We start from the raw sequence: 24,177 nt of genomic DNA on the forward strand, positions 1-24,177 counted from the left end.
TGGTATCGGGGTTGAAGGTCGCATTTCAGCAGGTGGAACTTTGTGAAAGTTGCCATCCTCTGTATCAAAAGTGAACCTAAAAGATGTACATGGTTATGAGTGCTGGATGAGAATAACAATAACAATGATATTCCCAGAACTACAGTGAAAGACATTGAAAGAGTCTTATTACTGGATGATGGAATATTCTGATCTCTGGATCATGACTGGATGACGACTGGATGACATGAAGAACAATGAGATTTTTAAAACAATGAAAAGACAATGGAACAGTCTGATCTCTGAATTATGACTGGATATTTCTAATGGAACATTTCTACCACTTTTACCTCAGCTCAGTTTCCGTGGGCTGCTTGAAAACTTTGTCCACCTGTTCAATGACAATAGGGATTTCTTCCGAAGCTGGCTTTGCCAATGGTTTGTCATCTCGTTCTCTCTGTACTTCATCAACAAGCAGCTCAACTGTTGTAGAAACCTCCCCGGATGGATTCGAAGCAATGCATGTGTAAAATCCTTCATCGTCCAAATCTGCATCTTCAATGATCAAGGAACTATAACCATCGTTGGTTTCATGCCGAATCCTCCCATGCTCAGGAATATCCTCTTTCTTCTCGTTAATCCATCTCATGTCAGGTACGGGGTTCCCCGCTGCTGAACACCGCAGGACTACCCTATCATTCTCGATTACAGCGAGGTCTTTTGGAACAGACATAAACTCTGGTTCATTCTTAACTTCGAATGTTATCTCTGGAAACTCGAAATCTTGTTGTATCTCAAGTCTTTCGATCGGCCTTTCAGTGTTCGGTGATTCGGCGATTTTCAAAGTCGCGATGCTACTGTTTTGCGCCTCGTTGTTCTTCACAACAACTCTGTAATTCCCCTGGTCTTCCACTCCGGTTGGAGTAAACATCAAAGTGTGCTTCCCTTTCTTTGAGTCCATTTCATATTTCGATGTATTTCCATCCTTGGCGATCTTTTCAACAGGTATCTCGTCTTTAAACCAAGTCACAGAGACAGAAGGTAGTTCATCACCTGAAGGATCCGCCTCCACCTCAACGGATAACTCGACTTTCTCGTTTGGTTTTATTTCGGAATCAGAAAGTGGTTTCGTGAAGCGAAGGCTTGGAGGTAGTTCTTCCACAAGAAGTTCACAATGACTTGAGCAGGAATCAACATCATTTGTGGCGGTGCATGTGTAATCACCTTCGTGATCTAAGTCCGCCTTCTTTATGACCAATCTGCAGAAAATAAAAGAAAAATATCAAATCACTAATTTCTTCCTAGGTTAGAATCAGAGATGACTAGCTCAGTGATGGCATGCGAGAGTTCGTTGATAAGAATCTCCAAGAGCTACCGTGTAGCTACTTGTAGGTCTAGGCAAAAACAGAAAAACGTGAAATAAATAAATATCTAGAACTGATAGGACTGTCCATTACAGATTATTTTATTTCAAAAGTTATCGACGACTTTGGTATAGACCTCCAGAAATTTAACATAAAGTTTAGGTTTAATATGTAGTTATTCTAGACACAAAGAAAGTTTGATATAATGTTATGCTATGATATAAATATTCTGGAAAAACAAACCTGAAAACATTGCCGTCGCTTTCTGTAAATACACAATCATTCTCTTCAAGTGGCTTTCCTTCAAACTCCCATTTAACCTTTGGCTTCGGTAATCCTTCGACGACAACCTCGAGGTTGACACTTTCGTTTTCAAAGACCTGGCAGTTCTTCAACTTCTTGGCAAACCTTGGAGCAGCACGATTCTCTGGAGTGGTTTCAAGCTCAACCGTCAGTACAGGAATTTCAAACACTTTTCCTACCGCCGGAGATTCATCTAAGAACGATATAAAAAAAGTAAAAATTTGAAAGTGTTCCTCCTAGATCTAGACAACCAGTACAGGAGGAAACCTAAACTAAACTAACTTTATTTATACTGGATAGCTCTATCAGTTCGAAACTGTTATTCCTAGAGGTCCAGTAAGGATCATCTCTTATTGATCCAGTGTTACTAAAGAAACCTTAATTGTACTGGATTTCTTGATAGTCTAGCAATGTTCATGGGTCATGCTCTAGTGCAGATAAAGGAAAAGAAAAACCCATCTTATAAGTTCTACCTGGTAGCGAATCTTTCACAATAACACTACATCCTGCTGTTGCCTTTCCTGCATTGTTACGTGCAATACACTTATAATCTCCAGCATCTTCTGGTTCCAACTGATCGATAAACAACCTTGATGTTCCATCCTTTGTCGTCACCTCGCATACGGAATTTGTGCTCAGCGGTTCACCGTCCAAAAACCAGGTGATCTCGGGTTCCGGTGTACCAACGAAGGATGTAACGAGTTCGAGGGGGCTGCCGGTCTTGAGAGAAATATCGTGAGGTTTTTGGGTAAACTTGGGCGGGACATTGTCTTCTTTCAGGGAGAGTGAGAAGGGACATGTCGCCAAGCCAGCGTCGTTTCTTGCTTCTAAGGTATACTCAGCGGAATCGTCTGGGGTACAGTTTGTTATAACTAAGCTGTGTACATCATCTTTATCCTGAATTTGATATCTTGGTCCGGGATTTACAGGTTTATCATCTTTTAACCAAATCACGTCGGGTTTCGGTCGACCCGAAATTTTTGCCTCAAATCTGACGGTGTTCCCTTCAACAGAGACGGTGTTTTGTGGGACTTTTGTAAACTCAGGCGGGACGAAGGTTGATGGGTTCGGCTTTACATCTAAATGCGCATCACTGCTCGCTTGGCTACGATCGTTTCCGACAGTGCACCGGTAATCTCCGATGTCATCTGGAGTAGCATCCTTCACGATCAACCGAAGTTCCTTATGCTTCGCTTCTGTGAAGTACTTTTGATCGTCATTCGAAATAGGTTCCTTGTCCTTGTACCATTGGATACCGAGTGGGGACGAACCGGATATGAAGCAATCGAATATCACGTCATCACCTTCGGTTACGTCAGCATTCTGAAGTGGTTCTACGAATGATACTGGTTCCGTGTCGAGGTTGCTCTGTACGGGTGGAGCCTCGCTAGGTGCTGGTAACGAGATGATCACCGGTTTAAAACCAGTCTCGCCCGATTTTGGTAGGTCATGTGTCTCGTCGGATGGAGGAGAATTTTCCATTGGTTCATCCAGTGCTATCTTGATCGTCTGTTCTGGAAGACATACTTCGGGATCCAAAACATACTTCGGGATCCACCCTCTGCTCTCTTCCGATCCATCACCACGGAATTTAACAACGTACACTCGTTCGTCGGATTTTGCCGGGACATCAAGTACGGCCACGTGCTCGCCACGTTTCAATGAAACCTCGTCAGGAGATCTCGCCTCGAAGTTCATTGTCACTGGTTGCCTTTTACTGGGAATACGAAGCTCTGTTACATCACTATTTGAAGGACAAATAGATTGGTTCAAGGTTAGGCAGAAAGAAGGCTTGATCTTCTACATCACATAGTAATGATAAGAAAATCTTTCTTACCCATTTGGGTTTTCCATTCGAGATATTATGGCATGGACGATGTCTTTAGCTTTCTAAATATAACAGTAGTGAAGGTCGAATATATTTGTTTGTGGTTTATTCGACCGGGGTAATAAAAAATAGCAAAGGTAAAATATATCAGGTTTTTCAACAACAGAGCGTGCCAGATAATTGCACTCGTTCACTGCCCACCTTAATCTCAGTGCAATCCTCAGGTAAGTATTCTCCGTACTGCACAAGCTTCGTAAGGTATGTTCTGTAGACGTAAATTCTTTTGATTGGCTCTTCCAAGAGGGATTCCAGCGATGGAATATGGCTCTTTGAAAGCAGATTCTATCAAATGAATCAGTGATTTAATTCAGTGTTCAAAATACTTTCAAACTCCACTTCCTTGCAATCAAAGAAAATTAAGACTGTCTCATGGGCCTACACTCCATTCCTTACACTGCCATGACAACTAATCATGATGTTTTTAGGTTAATAAAACTGGACAAAACAAAACAAAACACCACATAAAATATTCAAGGTTTATCGTACCTGAAAGAAACTTGTTGGAACAGACAAAAGAACCAAATCTGATTCCGGTTTCTTTTCCCTGAACGTCAGGTAACGCTGCAGTTCGTTTTTCTAGAAAGATTTTTCAAAATTTCTTCGCTGAAACTTTATACATTTTCCTCAAAACACCTCTGAAGAATCTTACCGAGTCGACGAATGGTTTCCCAATTGATAATGGCGTTTTCTTGCATTCTTCAAGTTCAGTAACAAAACTAAAAGGGGGAAACAATTCGCTCATATTAAGCACTGCTGTTGAGCAATTTATTAAAAAATACAAATATATCTTACGCTTTGTGGAAATCTTCAATTTCATCAACATTCATAAAGATGGATTCTTTTGCATCAGGGCTCAGCTCAGGGGAGTCTTTTACTTCAGCCATGTACTTCTGTTTAAAAAGATTTGAGAGAGACTTGAGAAATAATTTTAAAGTAAAGAATATGCAGAAAAGGAGATGGGGAAAGGTTGTAGGGATATCTAATGCTATCCATTATATACCCAACAGTGGTTTCCATATTTTACCAACCTGAACATTTCCAAGTGACATTACATATTCCTTCTCGCTGTCAATAAGATCTTCCACAATCTCCTCAAACTTCGCGCGGGCGTGTTGCTCCTGGTCGACCGAATCCGGCAGATTAACCTTGATCTCAACTGGATTAAAGTTCATCTGAGACTCGAAAAGAGCCTTAGAGGTGTCTGTGTGCGGGGACGTGAATACTTCATCTTGTGTTCGACTTGGAGATATCAACTCAGGCACGGGTGCTGGGGAGGGGGTACGGAAAACGCTCACGGAGCCTGCGTTGCGGGCAACTGAAAGCTCAGAAGGAGTCACGTCGTGCCTGGAACATAAAAAAGTAATTCAGCACAAATAAACATAAAGTCCGGTAGGTATCTCTAACAGTTTTGGCTAAAGAGTTCAATAAATGGTTTCTTTAACTATTTTGCAGCCGACATCTCACCTTCCTTTCTGACCCATAGCATGCTCAATTCTCAAACAAATCTTCTCATTGGATTGCTGAATTTCTTTCCTAGATTCATCCGAGCAGACAGGTTGTTTGATACACCCATCAACAATAACCAGTTCACTATGTTGATCGCCACCCTCGATGGCTGGCCTTTCAGTTGGCAAAAGGGTGCTCGAGTTCACTTGAATGTCCAACCGTTCTGTTGTGGGTTCATCCTCCGAGATATTATCCCCCATCCTTCGAGATTTTTCCACGACAAATACTTCGAGTTCTGTTCGGGTTTCCTTCTTCAAACTCGTGACCGTCTCGCGGGTCGTGGTCTCCCACGTACGCTTTCGCGTGAACTCGGTCTTCTCTCCATCCTCATCACTAGGAGAAATCAAATCATATTATATTTCTAGGAACACATGGTGACATGTATATTGTATGCGGTGTTGAACGGCAGTGAACTGTGGTATGGATGACATGGTATAGTAATGAGGTTAGGTGTGCATTTCTGGTATATGGTAAAGTACAGTATAGTATGGTGATAATATGGTATGGTTCTCTACCTTTTCAGGATCTTGGGGGTTGTTTCCACCGCGAGGTTTGTTTCCACTTCAACATGTTGTCTGAAGATTGGACCCTCTGTTACCGTTGGTCCCAGTTCCATTTTCACAACCTCGTTTCCCTCGGACGACCAAAACTCTGGAGAAGTTTCGTGGATCTGATCTTGAATACGCAACACAACTTCTCGTTCTGTAGTTCCCTCTTCGTCCTCTGGGATCCAACGTTGTATCTCGGAGTCCACGATTGGTCCAATCTGTCCTTCAACTTCAGGCCCGACAGACCTATATAGGTATATTAAAAAAATGCTGTTAGAAACCTTTTCTCCGAAGATACAACTCCCTAACGGAAACCTCTATAACATGAAGACCGTCTCGAAACACTGAAGTCTCAAAAATATTAGTGAAGCATTGGTTGGTTTCAACCGTAATCATGATTACCTCTCACTTCGAATGCTCACAACGACCTGCGGTTTCTTGTCATATCCAAGGCTCTCGATATTTTCGCCTGTCTTTCGTTTGAAGGTGCTGACGCGATCTACTGTCATGACAACTGGCTGACCGTTAGCTGTGGTGTAACCAAACGCTGGTTCGGAACTGAAATCCGGCAGAGAGGAATCGTGGAGATTGGAGAGTATTTCGTCGTCCGAAGCTTCTGGACTGGACATTTCGAACTAGATATAAAAGAATAAAAGACAAGATAAACAAAAAGACAGTTGAAATACGGGTATTAATAAGAAATTATCCACACCCTTTCGAGCTGATAAAGCTATCCAGTATGAATACAGTTAGTTTAGTTTAAGTATAGATCATCCAAAATACATCCTTACCTGGATTTCTCGGTCTTCGGCTTCGCACAATCGGATTTCATCGGCCATACGTCGTAATTTCTGCTCAAGTCGTTTGAACAACAGTAAAATCCGTTTATGTTTGGTCACCAGTTCTCTGACTTGCTTTCTCTGCTGTTCATCTCCGATCTTCGATGCCAGTTCCCCAAGTTTCATGACACGGCTATCTTGACGTTCACAGCCTGGTGTCACAAACTCCACAAGATTTTGAAGTTGCCGAAGAAGCTCATCTTCTGAGCGACTTTGTTTCGCATCTGTTCGCGTCGTATTCAGAAAGTGCTCACTGTCTGTCAGCCATGTCTCAGACTAGTGAAAAAGTGTAAACAATTTTGAAAAGTTGTAAAACTAATTGTAGAATACTACCTACACTGGACGACCACGTTTGTGATATGTTTTTCAGGTAGTTCAGACACAAACCACGACAGCTTATTGTAGAATACTACCTACACTGGACCACCAATCGTTCACCAAAAGTTCACAAAGTTAAAAATTGTAGCTTACTTGTTCATAGAGTTGGTAAAATTCCACAGCGGCCTCCAAGAGTCCTCTGTACTCTTCAATATTTGTCAGAAATCTTTGCCATCGTTTCTCGACAGAAGAAACCTTTCTTTGGGCATTCACAGCATCGTGGTGCTTGTCCCTCTCGAGTTCATCTGCCTCCCTCATCAGTTCATTCACTGCCACATCACAAGGCTACGATGGTTGTAAAGTAAAAATAAGCCAGTGAAATGAGAAGTTGTTCCAGGTATGTGAAAAGGTACTGTGTAATATAATATGACATGGTACATGCTAATATCATTGGTGTAGTAGACGTAAGGAACGCTACAAAATCGTATGGTATTACAGAGTGACATGGTAGGTAGTTTTACACACCAGAATGGCAGTGAATAGAGAAAGTTTTTAAAACATTATTTGCCCATGTGGCCCAACTTTTAATCTTATCATGAAACAAATCATATCTAACCTTTACAGATTCCAGAAAAAGATCAGAGTCCTTCAGAAGCGAAACAGATTCCATCAAACTTCCCCCAAACTTGTTGTTTATCGCCAACATGGCTCTGTTGTGCTCTTCGATTTCAATATTGACCTATACAAAAGCACATAATAAGATACATGTGCTACTTTTGACATATGTGATTGGCCGAATCTACTAGTAAGAGCACAGTGATTGGTTCATACCCGACAAAGAGTAAAGCCGTTGTACAACTGACTAAAATCACATACGTTAGGAAGAGAATTGCCTAATAGTGTCGTGACAAAACGGACCCATTGTGCAGATCAAAAGCATATGATAAACTAACCTGATTAATTCTTTGTTCAAATTCACACAGTTTAATGCTCTCTTGGAGTTTCGTTTTATGATGTTCCCAGAGATTCAGCCATTCTTCTTTGCGAGTGTCTGTTTGATCAACATATCTCTTGATCTGTTCTCGAGACACGCTTACGGTAGCATCGTTCTCTGATTTTGTCAAAATATCATGACCACATCGCACTGTGAAGTTATACTGGTCTAAGACTGTGTCGTATGAGGCCAAGTGGTCTTGTAACATCAGCTGAGCTTTGGTTAAGTCTGATGTTGACTTGGTGCTGCTGAAGTTGACCGCCATTTGGTTCAGTAACTGCATTAACTGTAAAAAATGTGTCAAGTACGATGTTAAAACACTACAATACCATAACACCATACCATACCATACCATACCATACCATAACACCATAACATACCATACCATAACACCATAACATACCATACCATAACATACCATACCATACCATACCATACCATACCATAACACCATACCACACCACACCATAACAATTAAACCTCATTTCTTAATCCTCACCCTTTCAACACTTTGATAAAAAGTGCAGCACATTGACAAGAAGACTTCGTAATCAGCCAGGCATGTCTTAAAACGTTCGTAAACAATCTTCAATTCATCCGTTACAATACGCAACGCTGCTTGCTCGTTGCTTTCGACCAAAACCAAGCTTTCAGCAGCTGCGAGATGTTGCTTGACAGCCTCTTCTGCGATCTAAATTAAAGAAAAAACACAATGAATTGAACAGCAGAAGGCTCTAAACTAAATAACTCACAATAGAGGACTTGCCTTCGCTGAGGTCTTGTATTTTTCAAGTCGTTTTTCGAGGTCTTGAGCGTTGACTGGAAATAGATTTGTGTTCAGGTCGACTTGAAAAAACTCTTCGCTCTGGTTTTGTATCCAAGAAATCACCTAATGGAGAAAGGAAACCTTATCAAAATTTGAACCTGATGAAGAGCTGACATAAACAACTGACACAAGGGTATCTTGGTTCCTCTGATGAGAAATAGAAAGTATTTTAAACGTTACATTGGACTGTGGGTGAAATTACCTCTCGTGTGTCTTTTTCAAATTGTCCAAATTGTTTGTTTAAAGTTTTATTTCGTTCAAGTTGTTCTCTCCTGGCATCCCAGATTTCGTCCAGATGAAGATTACGTTCTTCAAACTGCCTCAGGAACTTGCGGATTGTTTCCGCCGGATTTTCTCTGTCCAGACTGTCCTCGCTTTGTTCCTGGAGAGAAATAAGTTACAGAATAAGTAGAATATTAAGCTAAATTAAGCTAAGCTAAGCTAACCTAACCTAAGCAAAACTTCTAACCTTAAACGATAAATGATAACTCTGGCTTGAGTGTTTGAGGCCGTTTGCCCTCTTGACTTACTCGTTTTAATTCATCCAGTAAAGTCTGTCCCAACTTTTGTGTTTTTGCTGAGCTGGAAATAATGCTTTCCCTTCTGTGTTGTTGTTGAAGGATTGTGAAAGGCGAAGCATTCACGTTCTCTCTTGGCTCCTCGCTGGTCAATTGCTCTTCGAGGTTGTTCATTTTGCTCACCAGCTGACGTGCTTGACGGCAGAAACCAGCGTACTGCTTGCCTATCTCGATTCTGTACTCAACACGTTTTCCCAAATTCGCTAAAATGTCTGGCAAATCTTCTTCAGATCTCTCGTTTGAGTTCACGTCCAAATTGCTGCCAGAATTTTTTATGTTCCGATACCTCTCCTGCATTTTCTAGAAGAAAAACCAACAAGGTTGTCGCACGGTTGTTAAGGCATTAACAACGAAAACCTGCGTATAGATCATTCACCAAAATCCCACTTTCCCTAGGAAATGATTTCAGTTTGAAACTCTACAAAACACCACCGGTTTCTTCCTCAGGGAAAAGCTTTCTCTAGTACAAACCTCAGTGTCTGTTCTTAAGGATTCATGTTTAGTTACAAACTCATCCACAGCATCACCGTCATCTCCCATGCCAGTGTTCTGCGCTAGGAAATTTTCACCAACATTTTTCGCCCACAGGTGGAGCTGAAAAACACAGTGACTCGTAAAAAACCCAGGATAAACTAAACGATATTATCCTAGAGGGAATCTGACATATTTGAAAAGCTCTCCTGAAAATCCACTTAATTCAGGATTGGAGAGATATTTACATGACAAAGACCTATAACCTTATAGTTTACTTCATAACTAATATTTAACAAGATTCACAAGTTGAAAACGATAAAGACAGATTTGGGAAATATCATCACAACCACGCATGATTGCATAGCAAAGTTACCTCTTTGTACTCTCGATTTGCATCTTCAGCAGACGACGCCACTTGTTCCACGAGATTCGCGTAGCTGCTTTTCAACTCGTCATAGATTTGCGAGGCCGCAGAGGGACCTTTGTTGTCTTGCTCTGAAAGAAGCTGACCCTCTCTGATTTGATACGCTGAAACTTTGGAGATTTCCCCGAGCAGGTCACCATCTTGATCTTCCTTCTTGTTCTTTATCTGATCTTCGATTGCCTTCAGTTTCTCAAGAGTCTTCAAAAAGATAAATAACAAATGCTATTTTATTAATTAATACTATACAATAAAGTCGAGTCTTCCATCGTATCTTCCCGTGAACAGAAACCTCCGCTAAGTTAGCCTAAAGAGCCGTCGTCAGGAGATTACGACTCTTAAAAACGCTGTTATACAATTCAACTTTCCTTGCAACTTTCAATGCAATTCTCCTCCTGAGGAATCTAAAGTTGTCAAATACGAACATTTCTCACGTTCTGCTAACGTTTTCTTAGCATTTCGAACACTCTTTACAAAATACCATCCCTCAAAATTATAATTGCATTGCAAGTTGCAAGGAAAATTGCATAGTGTAACAGCGCCGTTAGCAATCATAACTAACATTCCACTTTTGACTGACCTCTTTTCCTCTTTCGCAGAATGACAAATGTTTCTTAAGATTTTCCTTTCTTTCGTTGACTTTCTTTTTAAACTGTTTAAACTCGAGTTGAAGTGCCATAACTCTGTCGTTCAACTGCTCTCCTTCAGGATGGCCAACGTGAATCAACTTTTGAGAACTCCGCAACAGCTTATGAATCACCTCCTCCTTGCTCTGTCGAAGAAAACGGAATCAATTTGAAAACGAAACAAATGATACAAAGTGGAAATTCGAGGTCATGATATAGCAATGATGTTTTCCTAGTTTTGTCAAGAGGAATTTCAGGTGTTTGACTTATGTTGTTTGTTTTTTCCATTGCTATGATAAACCGATGATTTGCAGAATCGTTGTTGAATAATGAATATTCCCCAGCTTTGATATTGACCGGCGCCCGGAAAGGTTGTCGAAATAAAAAAGTTTTTTTGATCGAGTAATGGATTTCTATTTGACAAACTAATCCCAGTCCTTTCCCGCCATGGGAACCAACACAGATTTCCACCGGCGAATGACATACCTCGACTTGATTTTCAAATTCAAAATGTTGTCTCAAAAGCGTTTCTATCGACTCCACCGTCTCGCCGTTGCTCGCCATGCCCAAGATATTCCTCTCCTTCATTTCTCAACCACAGGAGAAGCTGCAAAAAGGAAAAACAGATTCAACGTACTCAAATCAAGACTCATTACTCGCAATTTAAATCAGCAAATCTTTCGAGATTTCACGGTGAAAGAAAGCCGATAAAAGTTGATGAGAATTGATAAGATTCTATTGAAGTAGAGAGGGTTTAATAAAAATTGATAAAATACTAGTGATTGATGGGAATGAGAGATACGCGACTTTCTAGGAATTGAAATTGACGAGGTTTATTTAGAGTTATAAAAAGAAGCCATGCTGATAGCAACTGATAGAAATCATGACTTGGCATCACAAAAATTTTTTCATCTATTCTTGTTTTACTAGGATATAAAAACTTTTTAAGGTTTGAACAAAGATAACATCGTGCAATGTTATTGTTGATGTGTTTTGTACTGCGTTGAAAGACGAAGGTGTTTCACAGAAGCCGACTCAGTCTGGCTGGCTTGGCTATGTAGGCTAAAAAAAACAGATCTTCCAGACTGTTCTGATAAAAAAAACAGTAAGATACGGTAGAATGAATGGTGCTTATCAATCCAAGACTATTTTACCTTTTCTGTCTCATCTTGTACTCGGCATTTTCGAACGCATTGTTCCAAAGCTTTCCTTCTGGTCTTCCACAATTCATCCAATTTCCTTCTTCTGTGACTCAAAGTTTCCAACGTCCTTTCGATGCTGAAACACGCGGCTTTGGTCGCATGCCTGTTGTTAATATCAGCATGACTGCTGGCCTCTCTTAGGCGGTCGAGTAATAACTGTCCCTTGGATAGGGTTTGCATCGAGAGTTCGAGCAAACTTTTTCGCAGTTCTTGGTGCTCTTGCATAAGAGATTTCGACACGGTGACATCTCCTGCAAGCAATGTTTGTCCAAGTTGTTCTTCCACCAGGCTTATTCTTTCGGAAAACTGTGAAGAGATTTAAAGATTTCGAAGATTTTACTTGGTCCAGTTAAATGGAAGTCACAACAAAGTGTAACTAAAGTCACTACGCTTTAACTTATCCTAATACTACGCTGATAAACCTCCTCTAAGGTACAGAATGAAAACATATAGTGAAGGTTTCTATCACCTCTAAGACCTCGTCTGAAATGAGAGTCGAAACACAGCCATATACAGGTTTCTGATAATGAGAGATTGCTTATTTTTTTATGTATAAAAACAGGTGAAAGATCTAAAAAAGGGCTTAAAATGCAGTGTGAAGAAATAAGAGACGTTCTTTTGTTGTACCCTCGCAAGATTACCCCCTGAAGGGTACCAGAAATGGACATTCTGTCTGGGAAACCGAGGTTTTAAATTCATTAAAATATAGGTGTGTTTAGGGAGAGCCATCTGAAATTGACATGATTCACAAGCTGGGATATGGATAGGCCTTGCTGAAGTTCATACAAAGGTCGCAAAAGTCTACCAAATATGAACGGTACCCAGGTAGGGGGTGTCTCCGAGTGCTTCCACTCTGAAGTAAGAAAATGATACTTCGAGGAACTTTAAAGAGTGTTTTGAATAGTACTGTTATGAATGTAATTTATATTAGGATATCTTTGTGGTGACCTTCAATTAGATTACAAAGCTTTCGCTAAGTCATAAGTTAGAAAATAACCACTTATAGAGTTACCCAGCATAAAGTAAACTCTTGTAGTAAAACATTGTTCAAGGGCCTCAAGGTAGAACTTATACAGTAACGGTTAGCGGAAGCAGAGGGCACAATGTGAAGTTCTCACCTCATCAGCACTGCGATGAAACGCCACTGAGGTATCAAGCAGGATACGTCGTGTTTCCAGTTGACTGTTTAGGTCTTTCCATGACTCATCCAAAGAGTCTGCCATGGCAACATTGGAGTGACTCTCGCCACTGCCGCCAGACAATGAACGGAATACGGCTAAAGCTTCTTCTACCTGTTCACTTCGTTTCTGTAAAACAAAACATAATATTCATGCAAACGATTTGGATCTATTTCAGAGGATTCCTAAGGTCTCACAATTTCTCGTGGTATTTAATAACAGCTCATTGTCCATGCAAACCAACCGAATGCAAAGTCTGTATTTGCAAGCGCTATAAAGGCTAGTTTCCACTCAGGAAAATTCTTTTTTGGATCGGACAGGACAGGAAAGTTTCCTTTGTATAAACGCCGCCTGAGAACTCACCAACAAAGGAAATTTTCCTGTCCGTTCCGATCCAAACGAGAATTTTCCTGAGTGGAAACTAGCCTTAATGCCAAAGGCTGTAAATGCATTTCCTCAAGAGGAATATGCAATTCACCTGTATGGTAAAGATCTACTTTAGCAATACAAAAAGATTAATAAAAATCATGTCAGACTTGCAAGTGAACAAGATTTGCAATCTTTGCGGTATCGATTAGTAAGAGCTCTAAATATGTGCAACGCCCCAAAAGTGAGGAAATCTTTCCTGCAGGAAGACAAGATTAACTACAGCTCTTTTTTACAAGCCGTATTTCAAGTCCATATTCAGCAATATGCCCAGAAGTTGGTTATTAGAAACCAATTATACCTGATGCACGGAACCGCGTTATCCGTTCAAACAAAGCATTAACATATTATTAGAATATAAAGCTTTGTTAATGACATTTACGGCAAACATGTCATAAGCTATAACGAAACCATTTCTTCAAATTTTACAAAGTGTTTGTTTTACTCTTGGCCTTAAAAGGGAGCACGTTGGTCACGCGAATATCAGAGTAAACTTTGGATATTTCAACAAATATACCGACAATATTATTTTTGCCAGAATAGGGCCAAAACTCATCGCCTTTATATTAGGATTTAATTTGTTTTCCCTAGGTTTATAATTATACAATGTTGGCCCCATAACCGGCATACCGATCACAAATATTTGAAATTAATCTGTCCGAGCACATGTCTAAGAATTCGATCGAGTGCAATGGTATGACGAGTTTGAACGACCATACGAGTTTTTGTAAAGGATGAGATGTTTTTCTTATAAATGAATGCGCGGAAATAACGTTTCTGTAGGCGAATCTTCAATGACATGTGCGTATTTAAAACAAACAAGATCTCAGACGAGGATGATTATAATGCTCCCCATTGTGATAGCAAATGACAAACACGCCAGCTTAAAATCTGCTGCAAGGTAAAGCATTTCCATCGGGGCCATCTTGGCCTCTTTAACTTGCGAACGGTAAAGGGTGAGATGAAAGAAAGATTCGTTTATTTCTAAACAGTTTCAGAAGTAATAATCGTTGGTGCTTAACGACACAGATTATGTAAGGGAAATCACAATAATCTGACGATGCTTCGACAGAAATAACGACCTTTTGACCTCGCGCGCTTTATAGAATACGCGTCGACTGTCGGGCAACACTTTAGAACAAGCTATCCTAGTTTCTCTTAGGTCAAGCAACAATAACGCTTCTTCATCTAGCCCTGAGATGAGACGAAACCTTTGCGAGCCACGATACCGATAACTAACATATATCTAACAGTGTTATTATTATTGAAAACAACATCTTACAATTGGCTTAGTCGATCTCCCGCGGCGAAGACAATAAAGCCCACAATAGCAAAATACAAACGAAATTGCTTCCTCCGAGGGAAACGAATGCTCAGAATCTAGTCGTTTTTCCAAACGGCGTCTTGCATTGAAAGAAAGCGATTTAACAATGCAGATTTCTTTTTACAAATAGTTCACTACAATTGTGCTTACCGATCAAAACAAACGCGCGAACGGGCCGTTGTTTACAACAATTTCAAACAGTTATCTGTCGCACAGATTTGTATCAGGTCGGGCTAAGCTGTCTGACCTCGGCTTCACACAGAACGTGTGTATATTGCAAATGTTTTTTTCTTTCGAAAATGACAAGCACAAAATAGGAACTTCAGATATTTGCTGTGTGCTATTGCAGTCCTAATGATGGAGAACTCGTCGTAACGACCTCGTCTGAGTGGGATGTGCAGAGTATAAAATACAAATATATTTTAACATAAATTAGCCTTAGGGATTCGGCGGAAAGATTTATACCAGTTCTGTCAGTTGGATAAGCTATATCACAGTTAACTGTGGCTATATCTACCATCCGTATTTAAACAAATTGGCTGACAACATTAAGATATAATATTTCAAATTTCATCAAGACTAAACGCTTTATTTTGTCGAAGAAAATTCAATTTTTGCATGTCACATGGAGTCAAAACAATTCCAAAATGAGAGAGAAAAGATATTTCTGTCATCTGCGGATATTCTTCAACTGCTTTTGCAAGGCTCAACGGTCCTAGTGGAACTTAAAGCGAGTTTTTGGCTGCGTGTGGCTGAACACGTTTTCATCTGACATTTTGCTGACGAGTGTAGTATACGATTACAGGACGCCAAGGCAATTCACCGCATGAAAACTGTACAACTCCGACGTTCTAGGGTCAATTATACTTCTAGTTGACGGCTGAAGAACTAGCTCGACAGTTGACTGATTTTTAACGGAGGGAGAACGGTTAGAATATCGAACATAGAATGGTTTAATGTACTTAAAAGCACTCTAAAACAACTGACGCGGAAAATCTGCGTGGTTGGAAGGACTTACCAGCAAGATTCGCTAAGATCCAAACATCAGATTCGCTTTGGTTTGTTTCCAAAGGTTCCGTATAGTTGATCGTCTTATCAATATGTTGCCACGACAAGCGAGAAGGCTTAGAGCGAAATTCAATGCGCCTGCGTTTCACGTCAATATAGAAGCCATCGAAAGTGCTTAGCATTCCATCACTGACCGTAATTGACCCGGAACGACGCCCCGTTATAGACAATTATAGCGATTAACAGCAAGCTTGGAAAGCGAAACTGATGCCGTGGAATAGAGGTGCTCGGCTATGCGAGGTGAACAAGATACAGTATCTCGGAACGACGAGAAACAAGAAGATTGGCAACACGTGTTCGTGATTGCACACAGTTTGAGGCTAAATGCAACACGGTAAGTCCTTACAGGCAACCATCAACACATTCCAGACACAAATTACGTCAACACTTCGAAATCATCCCCTAATAGTAATTACGTTCCTGAACTACGATACTCGCGGGAGAAATTTCTCATCTCTGGTCGTGAACAACACATTAAGAACACCGAGGCGAGATAAAGAACGGCATAGAACTCGGTTCGAAACAGTACAACTATGCTTTCATTAAGAGCAGTGAACCTTCCGATCAACTCAGCGATTCATTAATGGTATAAGGAAGTAGCGATTTATAAGTCTCTAAATTCCGCGAATCGTTGTTTTCAAGAAATTGGATGAGCAGAAACAGTTCCACTACATGGATGTGTTTATTTCCTACTTTTAACAAGCACAGACCCATAATGGATACAATTTTCGCATCGGTTATGTAAGACAAACAGAGTTCGGGAATCCTCGTAGATAATATGATCATGTTTTTGTGGATAGAATTCCCGCCAGAGGGTCTGCAGCATCTGAATACTTTGCAATTGTCGGCTCTAGCATAAGCTCTAAAAAAACCCTCATAAACCTTCAATGGAGCATTCCATTGCTATACATAACATCCATGTTATCCTATCAAGTATGCCCAAGTCCACATACTCTCCCTTATGAAGTTATATTAATGGTTATTGATTTAACAAATTTTCAACATAGCTAGACACGTGCGCAATTGTAAAGTCATTGCGCCAAGCGTTGGAGAGGTTAACTAACGTCTGTCTGTCAACACGTCGAGGGTGATGTATTGGTTCTACTTTGCCCGGAACCTAGGAAGAGCCAATCTAGGGGTTTTACGAGAGCTCGAAATTTAATGGATCAATTGAGAGCCGAATATTCGCTTGGAATTGGGCCTGTGAGCAGCGATTTGTTACTTAGGATTTAGCTCAAAAACATTCCGTCCATCCTCTGAACAAAACTTGTCGATAATCATGCATACACTTAGCTATCGTACTTACCATCACAGCTCTTTCTACCATAGAACATTGGTACGAGAGTGTCTGGGCTTCGTCCAAGTTATCGCCAATATTAAACAAACTTAATCCAACTTCACAATTGATGTCTTTCACCCACTGGACGATCTACATGGTAAAATGGAGTGAATGCATTTCATTGTCATATTCAATAAATTTATACTAGGAAGCTCTATAATATAAAAAATAAGTAAATTTTCCACGAACCTCAGATGTGCTATGTTCAGCTTGTGCTTCACCGTCGGCCAACTTTTCCAACTTGTTCATCCTTTCATTCCACATTTCTTCCCATTCCACTTTTCTCTCCTTGACTTCAGCCAGACACTCGGCTACTGGCGCACAAGTGGAAGCAGCATCCGAGCCAGCAGTCGCAGCATCCGAGCCAGTAGTCGCGGCATCCAAGCCAGCAGTCGGAGGTGCGGCGAGCCACTTCAAGTAGTTCTCGCCAAACGTGACCGTATCTTGGCAATCTTTGATGACACGTTCCTTGATATCCGAGTGTATTATCATTTCCGTTTTGAGTTGCTCTATCGAAAGATGAGAGAGAGTGCCTTCCTGGACATACGCCATCGCCAATTCGTCAACATCACGTAAGAACTAAGATGATAAACACGAGCAAACATAAATATGTATTATAGCTCAACTGTTTAACTATCCAATCAAAAAGCTCGATTTGTATCAAATGATCAAGCAATCATTTATGCACGGTGTTATCACGGTGGAAAAACAGTATAATCTGATTTGACTACTAGATTTCTTGTTTATTGCCATTACAAACCGTGAATCATACCTTTTCGGAGTTTTTATAGAACTCTACAGCCGCTTCCAGTCTCTTGCCCCGTTCAATGATCATGTCTGCAACTCGTTCCCAGACCTTCGCCAACATCTCTTCTCGTTCGTGAACCGGAGTGAGTGAAAAACGACAGGAACGTCGAAGGACCAACGCCGCCTGAACGACCTGTTCTCCGTAGTCGAATGTCCCCTGATGAGAAAAGATTATGGAAGTCTTCATATAACTGTTCTTACTATTACTATTACTGGAGGTTAAGTAAGGATCATCTCTTATTGATTCAGTGTTACTACAGGAGGAAACCTAAACTAAATTTCTTTGTTTCAACGGTATCGCTCTACGGCTATAGCAATTTCCAAATGTACTATTCTCTCACAAACTGTACCAACTTGTATATCTCCCGACTTCATCCCCAAAATTCAATGTTTTTCAAACCTTTGCAGTGCTTTGAAACTTCTCGTGGTCGTTCTTCATCCGCCCAGCTTCTTCAAATGTCCGTCCAACGTTCTTATGTGAGGATACCATAACATTACCTAGTTCCTCCAGCCAAGCGATCGCCTTGAACATGCAAGAAACAATTTAGTCTACTTTCTTTTACGTTTAGATGAAAAATAATACATTTTCGACCCAAATCAGACGGTGCGAAGTTCCTCAAGGTTTTTAACCAAGAGCTCAGGGAAGAAGAGATTGAAGAAAATGCTTCGTGTAATCTTGCCTTTATAGAAAAAAAACACTGATGCAAAAGACCAGTGGATTTTCAGACCATGCGATTCTCACCTGATCCGTATCTCGTTCACAGGATCGTAACTGTAGAATCTGTTGTAGTTTTAACTTCCTTACATCGCACAGTTCATCGTTCCGTTTCTTTCTTTCGACCAGATCATCGATAGTATTCCTGATATGGCCGGCCAAGGGACCGCATTCGTAGTCCACTTCCTGGCCGTATATATCGGTCAGTGGAGTCTTGAGGGCCTCCAAGATTGCGTAACCCTCTCGAAGCATCGCTTCGGTCGCTTCAGCTATGCCTGGACGTTTGGGAAAAAGTCGTGAGATTAGTGGAGAAAAGCTTTCGATTTTCCCATAAATTTGATTGGATTTACGTCAAAATGGCAAAGGATGGTTCTTTAATAAAGCGCTCGAAAACTACACCCTTGTGAGAATAGCTTAAGAGAGTTTGAACCCACAAACCTTTTGTGTGCTTGTCAATGTTTTCTAGCATATCTAAAGTGTCCTCTTCCTCTAACTTATCATCCACATCTGTGCATAGGACGCTGAGTAAATCATCCAAATGACCAGACGCCTGGGAAACAAAATGATGAAGGATTTAGTTGAAGAATCAATGACTTTCTGAATCGTCTGTCAATCATGGTTAGATGCTACTGCTAGGCTTTCAAATTCATGGTTAAATTTCGTTCAAAAGAGGAAAAAACATTGTTCATAGTAATGAATGTGCACTGTGTGATGTGAATTGTACGAATCTGTACAGAAATCCTGAATAAACCGTGGTTAAATTTAGACAGGACTCAAGTTTACAGTTCAGTCTTAAAGTGAAAAGAAGCAACGATTTATGGTATTCTTTGGGTACATACCGCTTGGGTGCAGTGATGAAAATTGATGGAGGACATCAGGAGGAACTGACGTCTTTCCATTCTAAATGCAAAGTTCCTGCAATATTTGTCCATGGTCGTTTTCTGTTCCTGGATTTCGGCTGATTTCGGATGCTGGGACTGGAGAAGATCCTTGGCTTTGGCACGTGCGGCCGCGAATGAACTGATGACGTCCTGAAATGGCAGACGACAATCTATTTGAGCCCATATAGAACGTGGGGAAATATATCCCTACAATGATCTACCTGGGTCAGGCTCAGGATCAGGCTAAGGCTCAGTACCACAGATGAGATCTGTGTCAGTACGTAAGCTGGACTGTGCGTTCAGAATCTTGCTTAGCCGAAGCATTAAGGCCCATACAATGTCAATGATCTTGCTTAGCCGAAGCAAGGCGCATACAACGATAGGTTTACCTTTGTTTGCGTTTCAAATTCTTCGTGTTTTTTCATCAATGCTTCAGCACTTGTCCGAGAATTTCCAAGCTGAGTATTTTTAAGGAGATATTCGTCCCCGGGACCACATAACCAATCAATTACCTAATAAAAGAGATCTATTCAATACCATCTCATGATACCACAACAACAAGACGATAACCTTCAAAGATAGAACTGGAAGCTTACTTCAAAAACAATAATGGGTACTGTGCAAGCTCGAGAGTTTCTGGCAAAGGCCACTCGAAATCTTAGATTTGGAGCAAAGACTTAGGAGCTTAACTAATTAATAAATAAAGCTGCACGCGACAGATATTTGAGAAAAAAGAGGGCATCAATCTGTACCACAATGATAAAAAGTTCTAGGTGAATGAAATTCAGGGTGAATATTTATCCTCACCAGTTTTGAATCGTGTTTGAAGCTTGCAATACTCTCATCAACGAGTCTGTTTTTATTCCTTGTTTCCAACAGTTCAACAACTTGAAGATACTGTTCCTGCAACGCGTTCATCCTTTCTTCAAGAAGACAAACATCTTGAAGATCTTCAGGACTATCTTTTCTTATCTCCTCCAGCATTCGGTCGCCTTCCTCCAATATCTCAGCAATGCCGTTCATTCTAGTTTCAATTTCTGACTGTTGTTTCTCATACTCTTCCGGGCTCAAAGACGTGTCCTTGTCTGATTCCATCTGCTGTAGCAGTTCATTCAATGTTTCCCCAGTGTTTGGAAGAGCTTCAAGCAACTTATCAATCTCCTGAACAAAGATTAAAAAACAATCTGTTGCGTTAGAAAACAAGAGAAAAAATATATAAGTAATAGAAGACTTACAATTCTCCTATCAATCCATGGCTGAGGGTTGAATTCGTACGTTCCTCCAAAGGTTTCAGGAAGCTGGCTTCTGTCCACAAATTGTTCAAGTTTCACCTGTGACGACAGCAGAATTGTCTACAAGTGATGAGAAAGCACAATTAACAGTTAGAACGAGTTACAAGCAACAGGTGAAGCAAGCTAGTTAGCCACCGTTAGCTATTACTAAGAGACACACACTGCATGGCCAGAAAGCTATGCTGCGATAAAAGAGTTAGCTTATAGGGGCATATTATATTCAAACCCACACATGAAGACTTGCAATGTGTGTGTGTGGAAAGGGGGGGGGGCATAGGCGTACGGGTGCAACTTCGTTTGGGGGGGCAAAAAAAATTGTCCGAATTTTTGAATTATACAATGTGCCCGAATTATAACTTTTACCAGATTTGTAACAACAGATTTGGCGAAGCAGCGTTGTGCTTTTAAGAAAGTGTAACAAAAATAGCGAAATAGAATACAAATATGTTATATATATTACAAAATTTGGTTTTAAAAGTTTTAGCTATGTAAGTTAGCTTTCAGTTTGCCCGAAGTATCGGCTGAACTTTGCCCGAATTTCTTGATTCTCGAAATTTTTGGGGGGGCAACTGCCCCCCCTGCCCCCCTGTCTCGTACGCCTATGGGGGGGGGGGAGGAGGGTTTATGATCAGATTATAGACACTCTGCTATGAGGCTATATACCATTGAAAATGACTTGCTTCATAGAGGTGATATACTTTAATACTTACATCAAAAGGGTAAGCTGTGAGATCATGCTTGCTGAACCGACCACTCTTCCTTCTTTCCCAGAATGCATCAGGCCTCAGAATTAAAACGGCAGCTACATGATATGACAATGTTTCCTGCAAAAGCCAAGAGATACGAGGGAATGTTAGAGAAATGTACAATTTAAGTGATATGTTAAGATATATGCACATTGATTATACAATGAAAAAGTGTACCTATGATGGAAACAATTATGTCAGCCTTATATGCATAGATATAGTTACTAATTGAGATAGTATAAGAGAAATGTGATTGGGGTAAATACTTCAAGTCATTCATACTTTGATGACTTGTAAGATAGACTTGAAATTAGTCCACTTTTCACTTCTTGCATCCACAACAATGGTGAAGCCTTTCTTCTGAACATCTTCACTATATTGAAAGAAATATATAAATTTTAGTAAAACTACAGAATGGTTGAAACCAGTGTCTTGATCATAGCTTAACTGACCATTTACCTGCTAAGTCCTCTGGTGTGAGGGCAAATTACTCATACAAAAGAAGCTGTCCTGTTGTAGGATTCTGTGACTTTCTAATTAGTAAACTAAAGTTTGGACCTGTCTAACCCTGCATGTATATTGGATAAAATTTAGAACTTTAGAATATCTTATTTTATCCAGCAATAATTTATGACTCAATTATAATTGGTGGTAATGCAAAAACCCAAGATAAATTATCTTGGATAATGTAGGTTTATAAATTCATGTTAAACCTTTGGTTAAACCAATGCTCAATTACCAGTTAAATGGTACCAATCTTGACGACTGACCTTCAGTCAACAGATACAATTTACTGGCATATAAATCCTCACTTTATCTTACAAATATGTAGCTAATAATCTAATCATTAATAACAATTAAAGTGCAATTATATGAAGTCTAGCTATTGTTTTAAATATCCTTCTATTAAGCTAAAGAAAATTCGGTAATTTTACCAGACAAAATAAATCCAGAAAAACCACTCAAAATTACAAACAAATTAAAAATGAAATTATACACAATATTATACCATATACACACTATACAAAGGACTGCATTTATCGCCAGAAACTAGCAGTTTTGCCAGTTCATGTCTACATTACTAAAGCAAATGAACACTCTTGTTGCGACGAAAAATTTGTCGTATGGAACTAACAAAAGTATTTTTAATAGTTTAATACTGTACCTAAAAAGTTGAGTTATGAAACTCAAAGCGGCTGACAGGTCTTTTGACTCTCCCTTGTAGTGCGGAATCAATATAATTTGTCGTCCATTTTTGTCAACAGAACCTACAATTAAATAAAGGAAGCAATACCAATATCAACCATATGTCATTAGGTTTTTTATTCAACGCTTTCAAACTGTCAAAGGGAATTCAAACGCTTTCAACTCACCTAAGAGACAAGCATGACTCGCTCGAAGCAAATTTCTAGTCTCCTGTTCACCTCTCCTCGTGGCTGAAAGTTCACAATTCAAGTTAGTTTGCCGCTCTTAGATTTGTTGTTAAGATGTAAACAAAACACTTCCAATCACCTACGGCTGTTTCATGCATAATAAACACTTGTAGAGTAAAACACAAGTGGTTTATAGATTGATAAACAAATACCTGTTCCGTTCTCGTGAATTTTGAGGGCATCTTCCTGCTCAGCCATTTGCTAAAATACCAACTTTATCACGCAAACACTATTTCACGAAATTCTGACAGCGCCGGTGTAACAAATTCGCTTCGCAAACGTGCCTTGAAATTCCCATGGCTTCAAACCAGCTTAAATTACAAGCAAAAGACGTGCATAATTTTCTATCAAAAGTAGTTATAATTGCGGTTTAAGCGTTTCGACAAGCAACAGACATTAGGTTTACGTATATTTCCCACAAATTAATAGTGACGCTTGCTGTCTTACTATAGAAACCCCCGCGTTGACTTATCACAAAGAATGGGTTATTTAAAAAGTGGTAATTTACATACCATAACACAAAACAGATTAAATTTAGAATACTCTGCAAATTTACCTAATACACACTTAGTTGTAAGACCACAGCTTAAATCCTTTCACTGTGGTTCTTTCTACTCAAAGAGATGTAAAAGTGTTGGTATGGGGAATAGGTTAAGAGGTTCAGCTAAAAAAAACTACAAATACAAGAACAGATTGTTTTCATTTACGTCTAATTTAAATACCGAATGCCGGACGATTGTAAAGCACGTGTAATTAATGATTGTTGCAAATGGTTTTCTGGGCTTACCGGTGTGTACCGAAGGATTTGTACTTGAACAGAGGAGATAAAATACTTATATATATTACCAATTTGAATTAACTACAAGGATTAACTTGCTATAGATTGCCAGAAATGGGTAGAATTTACGGAAATGAACGAAATAAACAAAATAGGATACACTTTTTGTTGGATCCATAGTTGTTGTTGGTTCTTTTTTGTTAACCAAACTGATGCAGTTTGACTTCTTTTTTTTTAAGATTTTTCTTGATCAACTTGTCTCAACAATTCGCCTAGGAATAGAATTGTTGTTAAGGCAGAAATAGGAGTGTCTTAAGGTCGACT

At 39.9% G+C, this 24,177-nt stretch overlaps 1 protein-coding gene across 1 annotated transcript; it reads right to left on the minus strand.

Annotated features, from left to right (window-relative positions):
• Positions 1-12,667: 12,667 nt before the first annotated feature.
• Positions 12,668-23,526, minus strand: LOC114531573 (SEC14 domain and spectrin repeat-containing protein 1-B-like). The gene is made up of 17 exons (XM_028553183.1): positions 23,228-23,526; positions 23,016-23,078; positions 22,808-22,910; positions 21,925-22,015; positions 21,607-21,720; positions 20,840-20,956; positions 20,412-20,765; positions 19,994-20,116; positions 19,563-19,754; positions 19,162-19,273; positions 18,751-18,998; positions 18,409-18,531; positions 17,974-18,165; positions 17,391-17,780; positions 17,169-17,291; positions 12,985-13,173; positions 12,668-12,748 (listed from the first exon to the last, which is right to left on the minus strand). The coding sequence occupies exons 1-17, from the start codon at positions 23,271-23,273 to the stop codon at positions 12,668-12,670; spliced, it is 2,661 nt and encodes an 886-aa protein (XP_028408984.1). The 5' UTR covers positions 23,274-23,526.
• Between the last annotated feature and the right edge of the window lie 651 nt (positions 23,527-24,177).

This window comes from Dendronephthya gigantea, unplaced genomic scaffold (assembly GCF_004324835.1).
Source record: "Dendronephthya gigantea isolate DGI-Jeju-01 unplaced genomic scaffold, DenGig_1.0 000073F, whole genome shotgun sequence".
Classification (NCBI taxonomy): Eukaryota; Metazoa; Cnidaria; class Anthozoa; order Malacalcyonacea; family Nephtheidae; genus Dendronephthya; species Dendronephthya gigantea.

Bases quoted from the DNA above. Each gene is read 5' to 3' on its own strand.
- LOC114531573 (XM_028553183.1), bottom strand. From the start codon at position 23,273: ATGGCTGAGCAGGAAGATGCCCTCAAAATTCACGAGAACGGAACAG. The intron at 20,766-20,839 runs GTAAGTCTTCTA...ATCTTTGTTCAG, and splicing joins CATGGATTGATAGGAGAATT to GAGATTGATAAGTTGCTTGA. The intron at 20,117-20,411 runs GTGAGGATAAAT...CTCTTTTATTAG, and splicing joins TCAAACACGATTCAAAACTG to GTAATTGATTGGTTATGTGG.